Source organism: Anarhichas minor, unplaced genomic scaffold (genome assembly GCF_050575085.1).
Source record: "Anarhichas minor isolate MPS153535 unplaced genomic scaffold, ASM5057508v1 ptg000021l, whole genome shotgun sequence".
NCBI classification, from domain to species: domain Eukaryota; kingdom Metazoa; phylum Chordata; class Actinopteri; order Perciformes; family Anarhichadidae; genus Anarhichas; species Anarhichas minor.
This window is the reverse complement of record NW_027466467.1, coordinates 8,241,025-8,257,626: the sequence shown is the minus strand read 5'-3', so window position 1 is coordinate 8,257,626 and position 16,602 is coordinate 8,241,025. Positions and strand designations below refer to the sequence as shown.

The window sequence follows — 16,602 nt, the reverse complement described above, 5'->3', positions numbered from 1 at the left end:
TTTATCTAACCAGAAACATCCCATTGAGATACAATAACTATTCTGCCAGGGCAGTCCGTACAGATGGAAGTACGTACAAACAACCTGAAAAACATGCTGCCCCTCCCCTGGCCGCGGCTCTCGTCGACTTGGAGGCATTAAAAAAAAAAAAAACAGCCTAGAGAAATGTAATGTCAACAGTTAAACAAATTTTATTATATACACAATATAAGAGTGACTTTGTCAGACAAATTACTGGTTTGGGTATACCAAGAAGAATGATGCAAGTCCCCCTTGCATAGAAATCTGACGACCACGGTTACATGTTGATGACCCTCGACAACTTCTGGACTCTGTTCAGCAGCAGGTCGCCCTTCTTGATGGTTTCTTGGTACTGCCAGTTTTTGCTGTCAGGTCTGAAAAGAAGAAGAAACGGATGAGACTTTGAGTTCTACCTTTACTCAGAGTTATTTGGAGAAGTATTGAGGTTTGAAGAATGCGAACATTACCTATTGGTTTCCACAATCTCATTCACTTTATCAATTTTGCAGTGAAGACGTCCAGCAGCTATGAATCGGGAGAGTTCCCTGAGGAAGAAGAAAGAGAAACATCTGTGACTGAGGCTGTGGTTACACTTGTCTTTTCGTCCCATCATGCCAGGACGCATTAACCGTCAAGTCTGTACGCTCAGAGTTTGAATATTGCTCGCATTGATAATCCGATAAACCAGATTACATGCTGAGGTGAAATCAGATCTCAGTGAAGTGTGGACAGCATGCGAGCGCATTCTGGACATTTTATCAAAAGCAGGTCTCGCATTGTCCCGTGCCGTCTAAAGTACTGAACAAACATTTCTACTGTCAGCTGATTTTAGAGAATCGTTCATAAAGTAAAAATATATGTAGTCCTCTGATAGTGCCATGTTCTGATGCGATTGCTCAAATTAATAAATATATTCTATGATTTTCAACCAGTAGCCTTATGTTGCAGTTCTTTCTATCGCCGAGATGCGTCTCTGATGGTCCCACTAATTTGGATAGTGGAATAAAGTCTAAGGTGATTTATTCATGCACATGAAGGAGATTGATTAAAAGCACAGAAGTTATTTTCAATAATATTAAAAATATCACACAAACGGGCTTCATATACCAATAATTTTCTGGAGAAATTAAGCAATTCTATGTCAAAATAGACGTTCACCCCCCCCTCATAAAACCTCGAGGAGAGAACTTCAGCGAGGATTTCTGCAGTGACATTTTAGAATGTCTCCCGAGGATGAGGTGTATGAACATGGTGTAAAAGCACTCACTGGTCAATGAACTCTGTGCTGACACCGAAGGCCTCAGCCATGTAGCCCAGGGTGAGGGAGCGGTAGGACTCTAGCAGCTGGCTGTAGGCCTGGATCCTCATCTCCCTCACATAGTAACGGTAGTGTGGCGCGAAGAGCCAGTCCTTCTTCATCTCCTGCTCCACCATGGCTGTGGCACAAAAATAACAACTTTTTACGGTCATTATTGAAGAGTCACGATGTGACGGAGGAGGAAAAAAATACAGCAACATGCAGCAGACACATAATGAAACACTGGAAAGAACAGCAAAATAACACTACAAGTGACCAGATAATGTTTGTTTCTGAGGTCAAAAGAAAATGCTTCCTCACCCAGAGACTGGAAGAAGACAGAGTAACGGCACTCGTAGAGGGAGAACAGATACTGGCGAATATTAGGTAGACTGTGCAGCACCTCCAAGATCTCTGCTCCCTTTATTACCTAAAGAGGAACACATTTCATTGCAGTCATACTGCCAACTTAAACATGCGTCTGAAAACATGCAACGCTAGCACTATAACCTCAGCCTCCTACCTTTTCACGGAGGTCGGGCCTTTTGAGGGCGATCATGCACACATAGACCGTGTAGGTGACGAATGTCTTGTAGTCCATGAGCTCGTAGGAGGTGAAGGTGGAGACGGTGTCGAGGAAGAGCTCAGCGGCTTGCTTGAAGTCCCTGATGGCCACACAATACAGGCCCTGGTAGACCTTCAGACGATTCCTCCTGTCCCAGTCTCCCCCCTCCTCAATAAGGCTGTGTGGAAAATAGGTGCATCGAGAGATGAGTACTTAAAAGATTACAGAGACTCGGTGGTGATGTTTGAGAACAAAGATATCAGAGCATTTGCCTCTTAGCTTTCTCCGAGTTGCGTGTGATGAGGTCGCTGTCCATATAGAAGAGTCCAATCCTCAGCAGGTAGAATACGATATCTAGTCTGTGTCCCAAAGCCACCGTCTTGTCATAGGTCTTCCTGAAGGCTGTTAGGGCGCCCTCCTGTGGACGCACATCGTCAATGTATCTGCTACTATTCAAATCTGTGCACACACATTATCTGTGAACATTACATGTAAATATATCTATATTACCGAAGATTAAAAAACAACAACTAATAGACATTATATACTATTTCAGAGGGAAACTGCAAACCACCGTGCTATAATGCCTGCTCATGTTAAGAGGGATGTACAGCATAGGTAATGAGAAACTAGCCAATAAGTCAACAACTCAGAATCAGTGAGTGATATGCGTCTTGTGTCCTGAGGCATAAAAACAAAAAGGTAAACAAAAAGGACACCACAAAGCTGTTCAGTCTGGCAGATCAAATTTACACAGAAATATTAATATTAAGGATTTAAGAAGGTACATAAAAACATATGAAATCAAAGGAATGCACACTATGTTACACAACTGATTTGTTCAACCACTTTTTTTGATTTTGCTTATTGAAGCCGTTTTGAAAAAAAACTGAATTGATTATTTGAGAACCTCTTGTATGGTAAAGCAAGAGCCTGGAAGTCTTCAAAAATAGGCATTCAAAAACTTAAAGTAAGTACCCACAACTGTATATAACATGGTTTAGGTTTATTGACCTAGCATGCAAACACATGCACAGCAAAGTGTGCTGAAAACATAAATAAAGACAAAAAAAACAACACCATGTAGAAAAGATTCATAGTATGACCACCATTACTCCCATGAATATGGCCATGACATGTATCCTGGATGTGGAGTATCAATGGTGCCAGGTGTAAAAACTGCGTCTCTTTCATAAGTCAGTGTAAGTATTGCTCCAGTAGTGCATATTGACAAATAGTAAAGCTGATGAGAAAGATGCTTATATCAAGTGACTTCATGCAAGTGTTATGTGCCTACTGAGGAGGAAGTTACCTTGTCTCCAATTCTGATGAGATATTCAGCTCTGGCCATCATGGCGTCTCGTATCTCGCTCTCTCCCAGGCTCTTCTCGGCATCCTCCAGCACATCATCCAGGCGCTTCAGCTCCTCCTCGTTAGCCTTTTTCATTTTACTCAGCAGATCCCCGTCCAGCTGCCACTTCAGATCCTTACACAGACCTTCATAATAGGGTGCCATGTCTGAAACAAGACACAAACCAGGATCGTTTAACCTGTGGACTATATGACAGCTTACATCTTATGCATCTCATATTTACGACTACGTGAGGCTTCATGTTGACGTTTCCTCAAAACAAAACACATTTAATGTAGAAAAAATAAGCAGCCCATTTTATATAATTCACTGTACTTTCTAGTGGAAGACTAACTACACTACACAGCATTTTAAAATGTGAGAGAATTAAAAATAAAGGTGGTGGCGCAAAGTTTGACAAACAACCCTTCGTCAGGTTGTCTGCTAACGTTAGCTGACGTCTGCTCGTAGCGTTAGCTAGCATGCTAATGTGGTTGAGATGATCGTTATACATTTTTGTAACTTGTCAGCGTCTACGAGACAATAACGCACCTAATACAACACGTGTGTGCAAACATTCATTTCAGCACAATGTTTATCGTGACCACGCTACTATAAAGCTACCGTTACACGTCGCATAACGCAGTGTGATATGCTAACTCACTGTTAGCTGTGATAGCGTCCATGAGCTCGGTCTTCACTTTGACGTCCTGTCGGTGACCGTCCATAGTGAGCAGAAACTTCAGCTGTGCTATCCTCAGGTCGGGGTTCTTGGGCAGACCCTCTTCCTCCAGGTTTTCTTGCGGCATTTCTGGTTCGGACGGTTAGATACAAAGACACAAACGGAAGGCTTTCTTTGTGCAGAGAGAGGGTTCACTACTCGCCGTTGTCAGCTAGCCTTAGTTAACGATGACTACGGAAAACACTGGACTGAGTTAGTTTCCGCCACAGCGTCAGTCAACGAGGGAAGGCAAGAGCGGCGAGCAAGCTTACGTTTAATAACCACGCTATCGTTTACTGCCCCCTGCTGGACATTAGTGTGAGCACACCCACACACGAATGTTATGTACAGTAGGCATGTACTCCTAGGCTATATACTATACAAAAAAATCAAATTACTTAATATTTATAATAGATATACGACAATTATCCTGTCTGTATATATGATATTGCAACTGTCTGTATATCTAATATTGCAACACAATAATTATTCGGTATGTATATATAATATTTTAGTTATTGTGGATTTTTTACTTTTTTATATTTAATATTCTTTACTGTTTTATTATTATTATTACTTATTCATAATACTTGTTTTGATACATTGTTTTTCGCTATGTCTCTTGTTTGCGCTATGCACTATGCTGCTGTAATCCTGTAAATTTCCCCACTGCGGGACTAATAATGGATTAACTTATCTTATATTATCTTACTAACAGGACTTGATACAATACGTGCTCCAAAGGATGTCAATAAAATTATAAATTTAAATTCCACTGCCAAAAAAAATTCAGAAAGAAAACAAAATGTTTTTCCAAAAATGTATTTGACCTGTTCATACTTGCAAAAATGCAAATATCAAATGCACAATATATACAATAAGAATAACAGAGTGAAAATAGTAGATATAAAAATGCACAATTTATACAATGAAATAGAATAATATTAAATAAACTAAATAAACTAAACAAACTAAACAGCATAGTGCAAAGATTTAACCAAACAACAAACAACAACAACAGTGTAACGGTGTGATAGTTTTGTGAATGATTTGGCCAGAGGGGATTTATTGTACAGTGTTATTGCAGTGGACAGGAATGATCTCCTGTATCTGTCCTTGTGACCACAGAGCTGGATGAGTCTGTTGGAGGAAGTGCTCCGCTGTCCCTGCAGTAGGTGGTGGAGAGGGTGGTCCGGGTAATGATTACCATATAATTCCCCTGGTACCATCATTTACATGTTTATATTCTAAGGTTGGTGTTTCAACATCTTGTATGCAATGTTAATCATCATTAATGGATAGCACTGTTTCTTTCAAGTTATTTTTTGTCTGGAGTTTGTTTCCTCTCCCCATGTATGCTTCCACAGTCCAAAGACATATAGGCCAGGTCTAACTAAACTCTAAATGAGAAATATGCCAAAGCACTGAGTTTGACATATGACCAGATACCAAACCCAAAAATTCTAGCATCAACCCAATATGCAGTAATGGTTCGTAACCAAAGCAAACTTGATCAGATCAATTGTCTTGCACAGTAACATCTGTCCACTCCACCGGGCAGATGAGTTTCTCACAAAAGCAGAGTCACTGTTTGGTGAACAGCATGATCGGTTACATTATTTCTAGTCAGAGAGTCTGAAAAGTTAATGATAACCAGCCGGAACAACTTAAAAGAGTCCGTTCAGTCTGTACTTTAAGGTACACGCCAGTAAAGACAGGATGGAAACTTTGCTACAACAGCTGGTAGGCTTTTACTGAATTCTACTGAATCCTTTTTATACTGTATTTATCTAACATTATGCTTTATCCCTATAACAAACCTTTATTAACAAAGTACATTGAATGAAAAAAAATGTTGTTTGAGGCAAGCAGGTTGTTTTTGAGTTTGTCAAAGTTCAGTGACTCAGTTTTAGCTGAGTCATTGCGCTCTGTCAGTTTCTAAATTATTCTTTATTCTTCATTCATTACAAACAAACTACACTCAACACATTTAGAGCTAAGCTAAGACAAAATGAATGATGTTTTATTGGATATAGAAGCGGGGTGAGAAAGATCCTGATCTGGGATCAGAGTTTCTCACACAAGAGTTACAGTTTTAGTTTCAGTAAGTGTGGAAACACAGGGCCATATTGACTTTAAATGCGGATCGATATAGGTTAAATGGCATTTACCAAGTATAATAAAATCAAATCATTTCTAAATATCCAATCCCTTAATGTGCTTTTAATTGAGATCATGAAAGCGGTTGTTATTTCATATTGGTACCACAGATCATCAGTCGTTCTGATGATCAGATTAGTCGCAGAGTTACACACTGAGTGGTCCTTATTTCAACGGTGATGATTAGGATAAGAGCATATTTTGAAAGCTGCTTATCAATTTAGTGTTTCATTTTACACAAATATATTTGCCTTATAAAGATGCCACCTGTTTTTTTTCCAGACAATGTAGTTTTAGCTATATACTGTACTTCCTTCCGCCATTTTTGTAAAAAACGAAAAGGTTTTGTGATCTGGTGTACAACTAAAATGACTCTTATAGACTATAGGTTCCATTAAAGGAGGTGATGAAAGAACACCATTTAGTTGAGTTTCCAGTATCCTAAACAGGAAGCCACAAATCTGTGGACTTTTCCCCATCATCCAGGATTCAGGATTGAAGAGTGAAGTTACATTTTGCCTTTCTCTAAAAGAGTCTAATATCTCAAAGTAACACAATAAGAAGCCCAGACAGTTACACAAATCCAGGATGCTAAAATGGCTTCTATCAGACCCATCTGCTTACTGACTCACTTTGCTTTGTAGACCCGTGGTAAAGCTCTGTTCCTCATCTTCATTTTGGGAATTGGAGGAAGCTTTCAAAGTGGCTACCACAGTACTGAATTGAGTTCTCCATCACCGGTGAGATACATCACTTGCAGCATTTCTGGTCATTCTGTTGTTCACCTGCAGTTACTGGTGGTCTCTGAGAATGTGTGTTTAAAAGGGAAAAGTAAAAAGGAGCATACTTTTTTTCCCAATCAAGCTACAAAATGTCCTCTTTTCACTGCAGTACATTCAGCGCTTCATCAACAGCAGCTGGTACCACAGATATGCAGAGCCTCCACCTCCACAGACGATCACGATCATCTGGTCCCTCATTGTTTCCATGTATGCTGTCGGGGGATTCTTTGGTGCCTTCAGCGTCAAATTGATCACCGGCACCCTGGGAAGGTGAGTAGTGAGAGACTCAATGTATAGCATCCAGTCCTGTAGCCTAAACAGACTTGAAGTGATGTGTTCCTCTATCAGAAAAAAGGCGATGATCTGCACCAGCTTTATTGCAATTGTTGCGGCAGGGATCGTGCTGGCAAGTAAAGCTGCCAAATCGTATGAAATGATTATTGTGGCGAGGATTCTGTATGGCTACTCCTCAGGTAAGGCACCAGGACATGTTTTACACAGCACATCATGTTTTTACCTGACTGATTTACACCCGCTCATGACCTGCAGGTTTGGGGGAAGGCTCCCATGGAATGTACCTGGCGGAGATTTCACCTACGAAGATAAGAGGGACTGTGACTCTGACCTCAGCGATCTTTTTGTCACTTGGTAGACTGTTTGGACAGTTTGTTGGACTGAGGTATGAACTTCTTGTCAATACGTAAGCGAAGGCATGTTTTGATTGTTTTGGAAGACAAGAGAGCATGTGCAAAATATTAATCACATCCTCATGAGGAGAATTTAAAAAGCCATAGTCTCCTATTCATTTGTATGGAAAGGAGATTTCGATAAAGAGAGGCAAACAAATAAGAAATGAATTATCAAGCTTTGACAGCTGTGCTCAAAAGAGCTATAGTGCCATATTAGGAAGTGTAAATAAAGATGCAATTTTCTTAAGTAAAACAAAAAAAAACACTTCCTTTTGTTTTATTCAGTGAGATCCTTGGTCGCGAGGAGCTGTGGAACTTTGTCCTCTGTGCCCCTGCATCTTTCTCAGTGGTTCAGGTTATAGTGTTGCCTTTTCTCCCCGAGGCTCCCAGATACTTATTCATAGAGAAAGGTTCTGATAAGGCTTGCGAAAAAGGTTGGTATATTTATTGAAATTCGCCAAGCAGTAATTGACGATGAGCTAATTGTCCACAAAAACAATTAACTGCTAACGAGCTTTGTTTTGTTTGAAGTAAAGGCGTCTAAGGGACAATTAAAAGTATATTACGTTTTAAAATGTTAATAATTCTATGTGTAGTGAGTTTTGGTTCTCAACACATTTTGGATTATAGAGCCTTTGTCAGACTGTTAACTTCTCACTCAACACTATTAAAACTTTTTTTTTTATCACTCTGCATAAGAAACACTCATTCCAACGCACAATATATCTATTGTGTTTTTCATGTGAGCAGAGGAGCACATTTCTCAGTTTCTGTGTCTCTTGTCTCTGCATCCAAGCTCTCCAGAGTTTGTGGGGCCAAGGTGACTACAGACAGGAGATGGACGAGATGTTGACTGAGCAGGCTGCCATGGAGGCAGCCCCGCGAAAAAGCACCCTGCAACTCCTGAGGGACCGGAGTGTTCGATGGCAGCTTCTCACCATGTCCATCATCTACTACTGCAACCAGCTGTCGGGCATTTCTGCAGTGAGAACGGAACTTAAATGTCTTCTCTCGTGCTAATTTTAGCATCAAACAATGATTGTTATAACCTCTCAGAATCAAATCAATGCTCTTGTCTTTCCCAGATCAATACCTTCTCTTTTGACATCTTCCTGAAGGCAGGCATACCAACAGACAAGATCCGCTATGTTACTCTTGGTCTTGGAGTATCTCAAATCATCACCTCCATCTGCTGTGTGAGTTACTGCCTCAGCTCTTTCGGACATCTTTTCTTTGCATCTTCTGTTGATTTTGCACAGAATTGTTTTTTCTACTTTCCTTCCTGGGCTGTCAATTGAGATGCTGTGGGGAATTTTTTGGTTGTTTAGCTCAGACTCTGGTTTGAGTGGCTGCCACTGCTACCATTTTTCTGTATGCAGTACTCTTACCGCCAGAAACACACACAGGTATGGGGAAAAAATCTTAAGCATTAGTCATGGCTATTTGGCAAATGCATAGCATACAAGATAATGCAGACAGTCATCTCGAGTCCGCTGCTACACTTCTCACTGTAACATAATATATACATGGTGCTGCCCTGCATGCTGCACTCACCTAAAGCTATGCTGCTCATACAGCATTTCAAAAGCCCCACCTCCATCCCAGCATCCACCTGTAGCCTCTCAGTCAACAGTACGTGCACCTTGGAGGAAATTTGTCATCACTCCCTACTCCCCGCTGTGCTGAGGTTGGTGTCGAGTGACGAGGTCAGAGCCTACGTGGCAAACATCCACCCTGTACATATTCGACATTTACAAAAGCATGTGAGATGGCTGACTGTATTTAAATGGTTGGCATATTGGATGCATAAATTGTGGATGTAAAATTGTTGTTGGGTTTAAGAGTTTAAGTGTAAACAGACAAAGCAGAAGCAGAAAAGCTAGTTGACATTGTGTTCAGCACATTCAAAGGTCGTAACGTATTTTCTTGTACCTTTCCCTCTCACAGGGGCTGCTGATTGAACGCATAGGGAGGAGGCCGTTGTTCTGGGGGGGTTATGGTCTCATGTCTGCCAGCTTGGTGTTGGTCACTGTCACGCTCAATTTGAAGGTAAACCTGTTACCTTTAAACACTGAAACATGTGAGAGGTTAAAGGATATTCAATGTGCTTACTCATCCTTCAGACCCCAGAGGTTTTGTCAAGCATCTCACAGGTGCTTTAGTCTATTATTCCAATTTGTCATGACTTTGTCAATCAATTTGTTCCTAATGACTTCATATCATTGTTTCCCTTTTTAATTGGTGTTCTTTTTTGCTATATTATTAAATATCAATGTATAGGGGTCGTGGGGGACCCCAGTCAAAAGCAGCCAATTGCAGCCTATGCAGTTATAATAGATAAAACAGAAGAGATAGATCAAATGTTTGCCTTGGGTCCTAATGTAAAGTATGACGCACTATCAGGGGGGACGGGGCACTCTGTCATTCGTTTTGAAGGAGACAGACAAAAAATGTCCTCATGTGCTCAGTCTATTTACATTTAACACATTATCCAAATTCACTGTCATTTTCCTAATAAATGTTTTTTTCTGATGATATTAATTACATAACTAATAGTTGCTTGACATAACATTTTGCTATCATGGTTGTTTCCTACAGTAGTTTACTTTTGGGGTCCCCGTGGACTCCAGTTGGCAGTCGAGTCATTTCAACCAAATGACAACATTTTAGTTTCAAGACATGCAGATTTGAAGGCTTTGAGATATTTGACTCTGAGATTCCTGCCTCTACCCGGTTACAATGGAAATGAATGGAAATGAGTTTATGGTAATCACAGCATTGAAAAAATATATTAATTCAACGGCAAAAACTCTTCCCAGCATCGTTGTCCTCGTTCAACTTAATAATGGAAGCAGCACACCACAGACTTTACTGTTTTCTCACTGGAACTACTTTCTAGCAAAGACATTAAATCCCAGTTTACCTCTATTCTTTATCGGGGCGGAGGCAGAAATCTCAGAAACTGTTACCTCAAAATTTCTGCAGGTAGAATTATCTGCACCTCACAAAGGGTAAGTGGGAAATGATTTTTCAAATTTAAGTAAAAGTGAAAATATACTGCAAAGTTGAAGCTGACCTTTTCACATGAGCCAAATGCATGAAATGTGAGCTGTGAAAATGTGTTTAAAATAAAGCTTTGATTGCTGCAGTGTACAAAGGCTGCAAATATATAATTGAGATTACTCTGTTTGTATAGAAGTATGTATTAATATTCGCATTATACAAATTTGTCTTCATGCAGGATTCCAGCTACTGGGTTCCATACATTTCTGCTGGTTTGATCTGCGTCTTCGTCATCTTCTTTTGCGGAGGACCTGGTTTGTGTCTTACTGCAGTTTGGTTCACATAGAAAAGATGTTTGCGTGCACAAATAATGAACCGAATCACCTTAATCGTCTCTCCGGTTCACCCAGGGGGAGCCTCAAATACTCTCCAGAGTGAGATCTTCATCCAGTCCGATCGACCGACAGCATATGCAGTCTTGGGGATGCAACGCTGGTTGCTCTTCGCTGTACTGGGCCTCGTATTTCCTTTCCTTATTGTGAGTACAACAAACATGAAGACAAGCAACCCGATAGTTTACACTGTAAAAGCAACTGCAAATCTTGCTTTTGAAGGTGAACAGGATCCATTGATTGATATATTGTGACATTTAGTTGATTATAACTATAAATTACAGCACAACATTTGTTATTGTACAGCAGGTATTCAGATATCATGAGAAACTTTAACTGTCACATTGTACCGAAAGACAAAAACCACCTCAGCACCTTCATGAAACATTCAAACATGAAGCTCTTTCTGATGCTTTACGCTGTGATCCGTCTGTCCCAGGATGCCCTGGACTCGTACTGCTTTGTGCTGTTCGCCTGTGTGAGCCTGCTGGCTTGTCTTTTCACCTTTTTCCTCCTGCCTGAGACGAAAGGGAAGACCATGATGGAGATCTCCAAGGAGTTTAAAGCCATCACCATCTATGGGAAATCCTTCGTAGAGGAAAAGAGAGTGGAGACCAAGTTATAAGGCAGATACAATAGACTGCTGTTTCAAACTGACAGAGGAAGGATGAATGGCTGTGTGTGAAAAGAAACAATTTTTATGCTTTGTCGAGTATTTGAATCAATTGCCAAAGCATCAGTCAATAGATGAAGGGAAATCCCTGTAGCAGCTAAATGACTGAGACAAAGCTGTAAACAATGATGAACTTTAATGTTTTATTCCCTGTCATTGTCCATAATCAGGTGTCACTACTAATGCCAATGTATTGTTGTTTTGTTATTTCTTTGTTCAGGTCACTCATGATGTCCACGACATGTAAGGGTGCAACGCAAGATAATTATTTCAGAAGTATTCGAAAATACAAGATATTTCAAGAAAAAAAATACTTAATATTCTTAGTATGACAATTTTTTTGTGAAACATAAAATGCTTATGTTTTTAAATGCAATGTTGACTTAAGACACAACAGAATTAAACAACAATTGACTTCAATGGAATAACAGGAAGCTGAAATGTCAGATTGAAATTGTGACGTTGATGAATGAATTGTGTCCCAACAACCTTGACTGCTCTCGCATTTGGATTTTAATATGTGAAAGACTTCATTACCAGTTTTCAAAGATTATTGAAACAAGCAGCTGGAACCAGTCACATGTCTATTCTTTGTACTTTCCTAATCCCTACTCCTCCATATGATCTAAATCACAGAAGGAACTAATGTACTGTTCATCATTTAACAGTACTGATGAAAAATCCAATTGTTTTACCTCAAGCTGAGTTAAAACTAATTATACTCAATGTTATTGATAATTATTGATATTTATTTAATGTTTTATTTAAACTTGCAAAAAGAGAGCGACCAGTTTTAGAGCATTGCAACTCTGCTGTTGTGTGGGCTACCCACACCTGATACAACTGCACCTGCAGCTGCAAAATCTTTGTCACTAAAAGGTCAGAAGTTTCCTTCCTCCAGGTCTCCAGCAATAAATCATCCCCTGTTCCCTTTGGACCCTTTGGTTCTGCTGTCTGTTATGTGACCACAGCAGGGAATGAAATTATTGGAAACTGTCCCACAAAGTCCCAAAACATTGTGAAATCCATTCTTTTTCATTTCTTTTGTCTGTCTCAGGGCCATTGGACTGAGCTCAAAGTGGGTGGTTGTATTCCAGAGGCATGATGTTGGCGACCTCTGTGTTAATCACTGTCATGCTCACACTGAAGTTCAACTGCTTTCTTTGACTCTCATACCATATTCTTAAAAGTGAGACTATGAAACCGTTGCTGAACAGCGGCCACTGTGGCTACGGGTGACTGTTACGGGATAATGCTAACCTACTACTGCAGTTTAGCATTTAGCTAAAATGCCAAAGTAGCACAAGTGGAGAAGAGTCATTATGTAAGCAAACTCACTTAGTAATGTCCAGTATACAGTAACTTTGACCTAAAGTGTTCTATTAGCCACCATAAGCTAGTGGTCATACCAGATCAAGTAAGGCTGTAGCAGCAACACATTTGAGTGTATTAAATTGAGCAATGATGCGTTTCATGGGTAATGAATTCAACTTTTCATTTGAAAGAAAAATGTATAATTCATCCTCTCAAGAGTTATAGTCTCATTCTAAAGTAGACAGTGTCTGTGTGTATATTGTGGTACTTCCTAACTGTTAAATTAATGAATCTGACTCAGACTGAAGTATTGTAAATGTTTTTCCTCTTTTAAAGGACATCAGGTATTGTGCTACATGTATAATGCTTACTTAAGTATGCATTGTGCTAATGTACAGCATTGTGTCAGCATTTTCTACACTCTTAAAACAGGAACACACTAGAAGCAGAAATGCTTACCGGACAGTTTCTTCTTCGGGGCATTTTTCTCCAATATCCTTGGGCCTTTAATATCTTTAAGTCTTTAAAGGTCTCCCCTTCCTTGTCACTAGCCAGCAGCTGCTAGCAGCCACAGGGGCTTCATCAGCAGCCAAGCACAGTCTGTGCACTGTTCTGCACACTGGGGAATGGAGCTGTGATTAGTAGTGTCTTGGCTTCGCTGATCATCTTGTATGATGTCCTGCTCTGTTTTGTTACAATGTAGGAGAAATAACTGGAGGATTAATTGGAGAAACAGCCGTGAGCGGTTTACTCTTGCAGACCTGACTTGTCCCTGAATCCATTTTGTATTTGTATCGGTTGCAAAATGCAAAGTGCATACATGATAAGCAGAAAAGTACAAAATAAATGTATTTTGGTCCAATTTAAAGAATGCCTAAGACAATCACATGTATCTATTATTTAACAATCTTGAGAAACACAAAATAGGAATTCAGTTGTGTTTGGGTCTCAGTGGGATTACTCCACAGCTGTAATGTCTCCTTTACATCAACAGGTGGCAATGTTAATCTTCTGCTGAGATGCACTGCACTAAGCCAAGCCAAGTCCACATGCAATAACAATAATAACTGTAACCCATAACAATCAGGACTAATTAAATTGGACAGATTTCAGAAGTGATTTTACGTCATTGTATACTGATCCAAATGTGGTGAATGAAGCTGATAGAAAGTAAATTTTCAACTTTGTATAGATTAAATTGTTGACGGTTACAGAATATTAAATATTATGCCTTTCTATCATATTGTATCAGATTCTGTGTAGATGCTGAGGGAAATTATGCTTTAGCCACATATGAATCATCAGAGTTCAAGAGGTATCTCAGTAACTTTGAACACATGTTACATGTAATACTTCTAAGGTTTATGCACCAGTGTAAAAACACTTTTTATTGTCTTTATGTTATTTGAAATTATGTATCTAATGGATGAATAAAAAAAGGGGCCAACGTCAGAAGACACTGCTCTGTCACACTTTAAAAGCATCATTTTTAAAGTGCCTATTGGTATTTTTAGGCGTTTTCTATCTTTCACAGAGACTCCAAAAGAAAGTCATATCCTCCTCCAGTGGTGAACCCATGCATAGCAAAGAAAAGTTTAAATGAGAGCCATCCTTCTTCTGTCTCTTCACCTGGCAACACTGAGCTCACTAGCAGCACTGCAAATCAGAGAAGAGTGAACAGAGTCGGATGTATTACAGATTAAATGAGTCACTGTTTATTAGAAGTCTCAAGTTTGTTCTTCGGTCTACTTGCATGATTTCTGGACATGCAAAAACCTGTGCTGATTTCTCCAGTGAATAGGCCTACACATGCTGCTCTGTGTAAAGACAAGTGAATATGATTATTAAATGAAACAATGCCAGTTAGTGCACAGGAAGCACAAAAAATCCACCTGATTAAATCTTCCATTGTGTCCGACGATTATCTACTTTGCCTAAGTGGAAGAGGATGAGTAGCAGATGTCGGAGGCATTAGCAAGCCACACTGATGCCATTCAGTGACCTCAGTGAAGGACAATTCAAATCTCTGCACATGAAAACTTTCTTAAGGTAATATGTAAAACGCATTTCATAGTGCTCATATGTACTGTATTTGTTTATTTGGCCACGGTAGAATCATGGCAAATTTGAAAATACCTCGTGTCGAGCCTCTGTGGACAGACTTCTCTTCAATGGTCTCACGCTGCAGGAGTCCAGAGGGTGGAGTCAGGTTGTCAGGTAGAATTCGGCTCACCTGGTCTGACTGCTAGTGGCCAGTATTTACATGTAGATAACGTCTGCCATGTTTCAAAACCCTTGCCTGAAAGGGGATTTTCTCTCTCTACACTGGCCTCCACTATTTGTTTGGGTTTGGACTTGGATTGTGACAAATGCCCACACACGAGCTGTTAAAAGGTGACCCCTACTCTGGTAAAATGGGTGCTGGCATTGGAATAAGACTTATAACAGGAGGTAGCAAAGTAAGAATACTTAAGATTCCTGTGTGTCTATATTATATACAATTAAGTCTTAACTATTAAGATACATTGTACAAGTTACAGAAAGCTTTTCAAAACGCCTTCAGCAGCTACCCTGGCAGAGATGCAAATGTCAACCTGTTAATAGTGCAATTAAAGAAACTGCTGAGAAGATTCATCTTGTCCCATTGTTTTAAAAAAAAGACTAAAAAAGACAGTCAACCACATCGAGAACTGAATTTATGACTGAACATCAGCACTACATTACATGCACACACACACACAGACTAGTTGAGAAAACTAGGCTACTGTATAGGGCGGCCATTACAGAGTGCAAATATCTTAATAGAAAATTAGAACCAAAAAAAGCATCAGATGGGGTCTAACATAATAAAGGTCTTAAGAGTTTAGATCTTTAGAAGCTTTCTTTCCTATATAAAACCAATGTAGAGGATATGCTAATCCTCAAATATTGAAAAAAGTTAAAAGTTAGTTAAATAACCATTAAACCTTTTTATCCATAACAACTTTCCTCAGGCACTAATCTATTATAGCTACAACTGCTAATGTCACAAAAAAAGGCCCTTTTGCCTTCATTTAACGTGTAATGATAAGTTGTAGGTCTTGGAAAGATGTGTAGCTGTAAAGTCAACATCACAGAACTTCTTTGACTCATTTACAACTGGCTGACTGTTTGGTCTATCCATCCATCATTCTGCAAAACAGACGGACAGAGACAGAGAGAGGTGAGGGAAGAGAAAGAGAAGGAAGAAAAGACATAAAATAAGGGAACATTTAAGTGATATGATTGAGGGAAACTTTGGAACAAATGGGAATGGTGTCCTGCATTATATGTTGCTATCGGTGGTGATTTCGTACAGGTGGCACACAGATGGGACCCCTCCTGGGACCTGAGCTTGTTAATGAGCCACAGAGAGGAGGGGTGAAGCGGGCTGAAATCATGAACCAGACGGAGCCCTCTGGCAACGCAACATTGAGGTACCCAGCATGCCATTCTCCATTATGGCGAGGTGCCCCTCGAGCCGTTGGAGCTGCGGATTAACCCAAACCTGGCAGCATTTCGCCACGCAACGTGTCAGACTGAACAAACACTGGAAATTAATTGTTACTATTTTCTCTCAGTGTGGCTGAAAGACAATAATCAGGCCTAATGAGGA

At 39.9% G+C, this 16,602-nt stretch overlaps 2 protein-coding genes across 2 annotated transcripts; one reads left to right on the top strand and one right to left on the bottom strand.

Moving 5' to 3' along the window:
- Window positions 1–168: 168 nt before the first annotated feature.
- psmd6 (proteasome 26S subunit, non-ATPase 6) lies at window positions 169–4,159 on the bottom strand. Its single transcript, XM_076096339.1, has 8 exons — window positions 3,899–4,159; window positions 3,196–3,401; window positions 2,156–2,301; window positions 1,842–2,061; window positions 1,640–1,748; window positions 1,289–1,457; window positions 489–566; window positions 169–395 (listed from the first exon to the last, which is right to left on the bottom strand). Exons 1-8 carry the CDS (start codon window positions 4,041–4,043, stop codon window positions 299–301), a joined length of 1,170 nt encoding a protein of 389 aa, XP_075952454.1. The 5' UTR covers window positions 4,044–4,159; the 3' UTR covers window positions 169–298.
- slc2a9l1 (solute carrier family 2 member 9, like 1) lies at window positions 4,144–14,423 on the top strand. Its single transcript, XM_076096394.1, has 13 exons — window positions 4,144–4,168; window positions 5,095–5,207; window positions 6,760–6,855; window positions 7,007–7,167; window positions 7,246–7,370; window positions 7,447–7,576; window positions 7,872–8,020; window positions 8,383–8,570; window positions 8,672–8,782; window positions 9,534–9,635; window positions 10,828–10,903; window positions 11,000–11,127; window positions 11,421–14,423. The coding sequence occupies exons 1-13, from the start codon at window positions 4,144–4,146 to the stop codon at window positions 11,604–11,606; spliced, it is 1,590 nt and encodes a 529-aa protein (XP_075952509.1). The 3' UTR covers window positions 11,607–14,423.
- The last annotated feature ends 2,179 nt before the right edge of the window (window positions 14,424–16,602 follow it).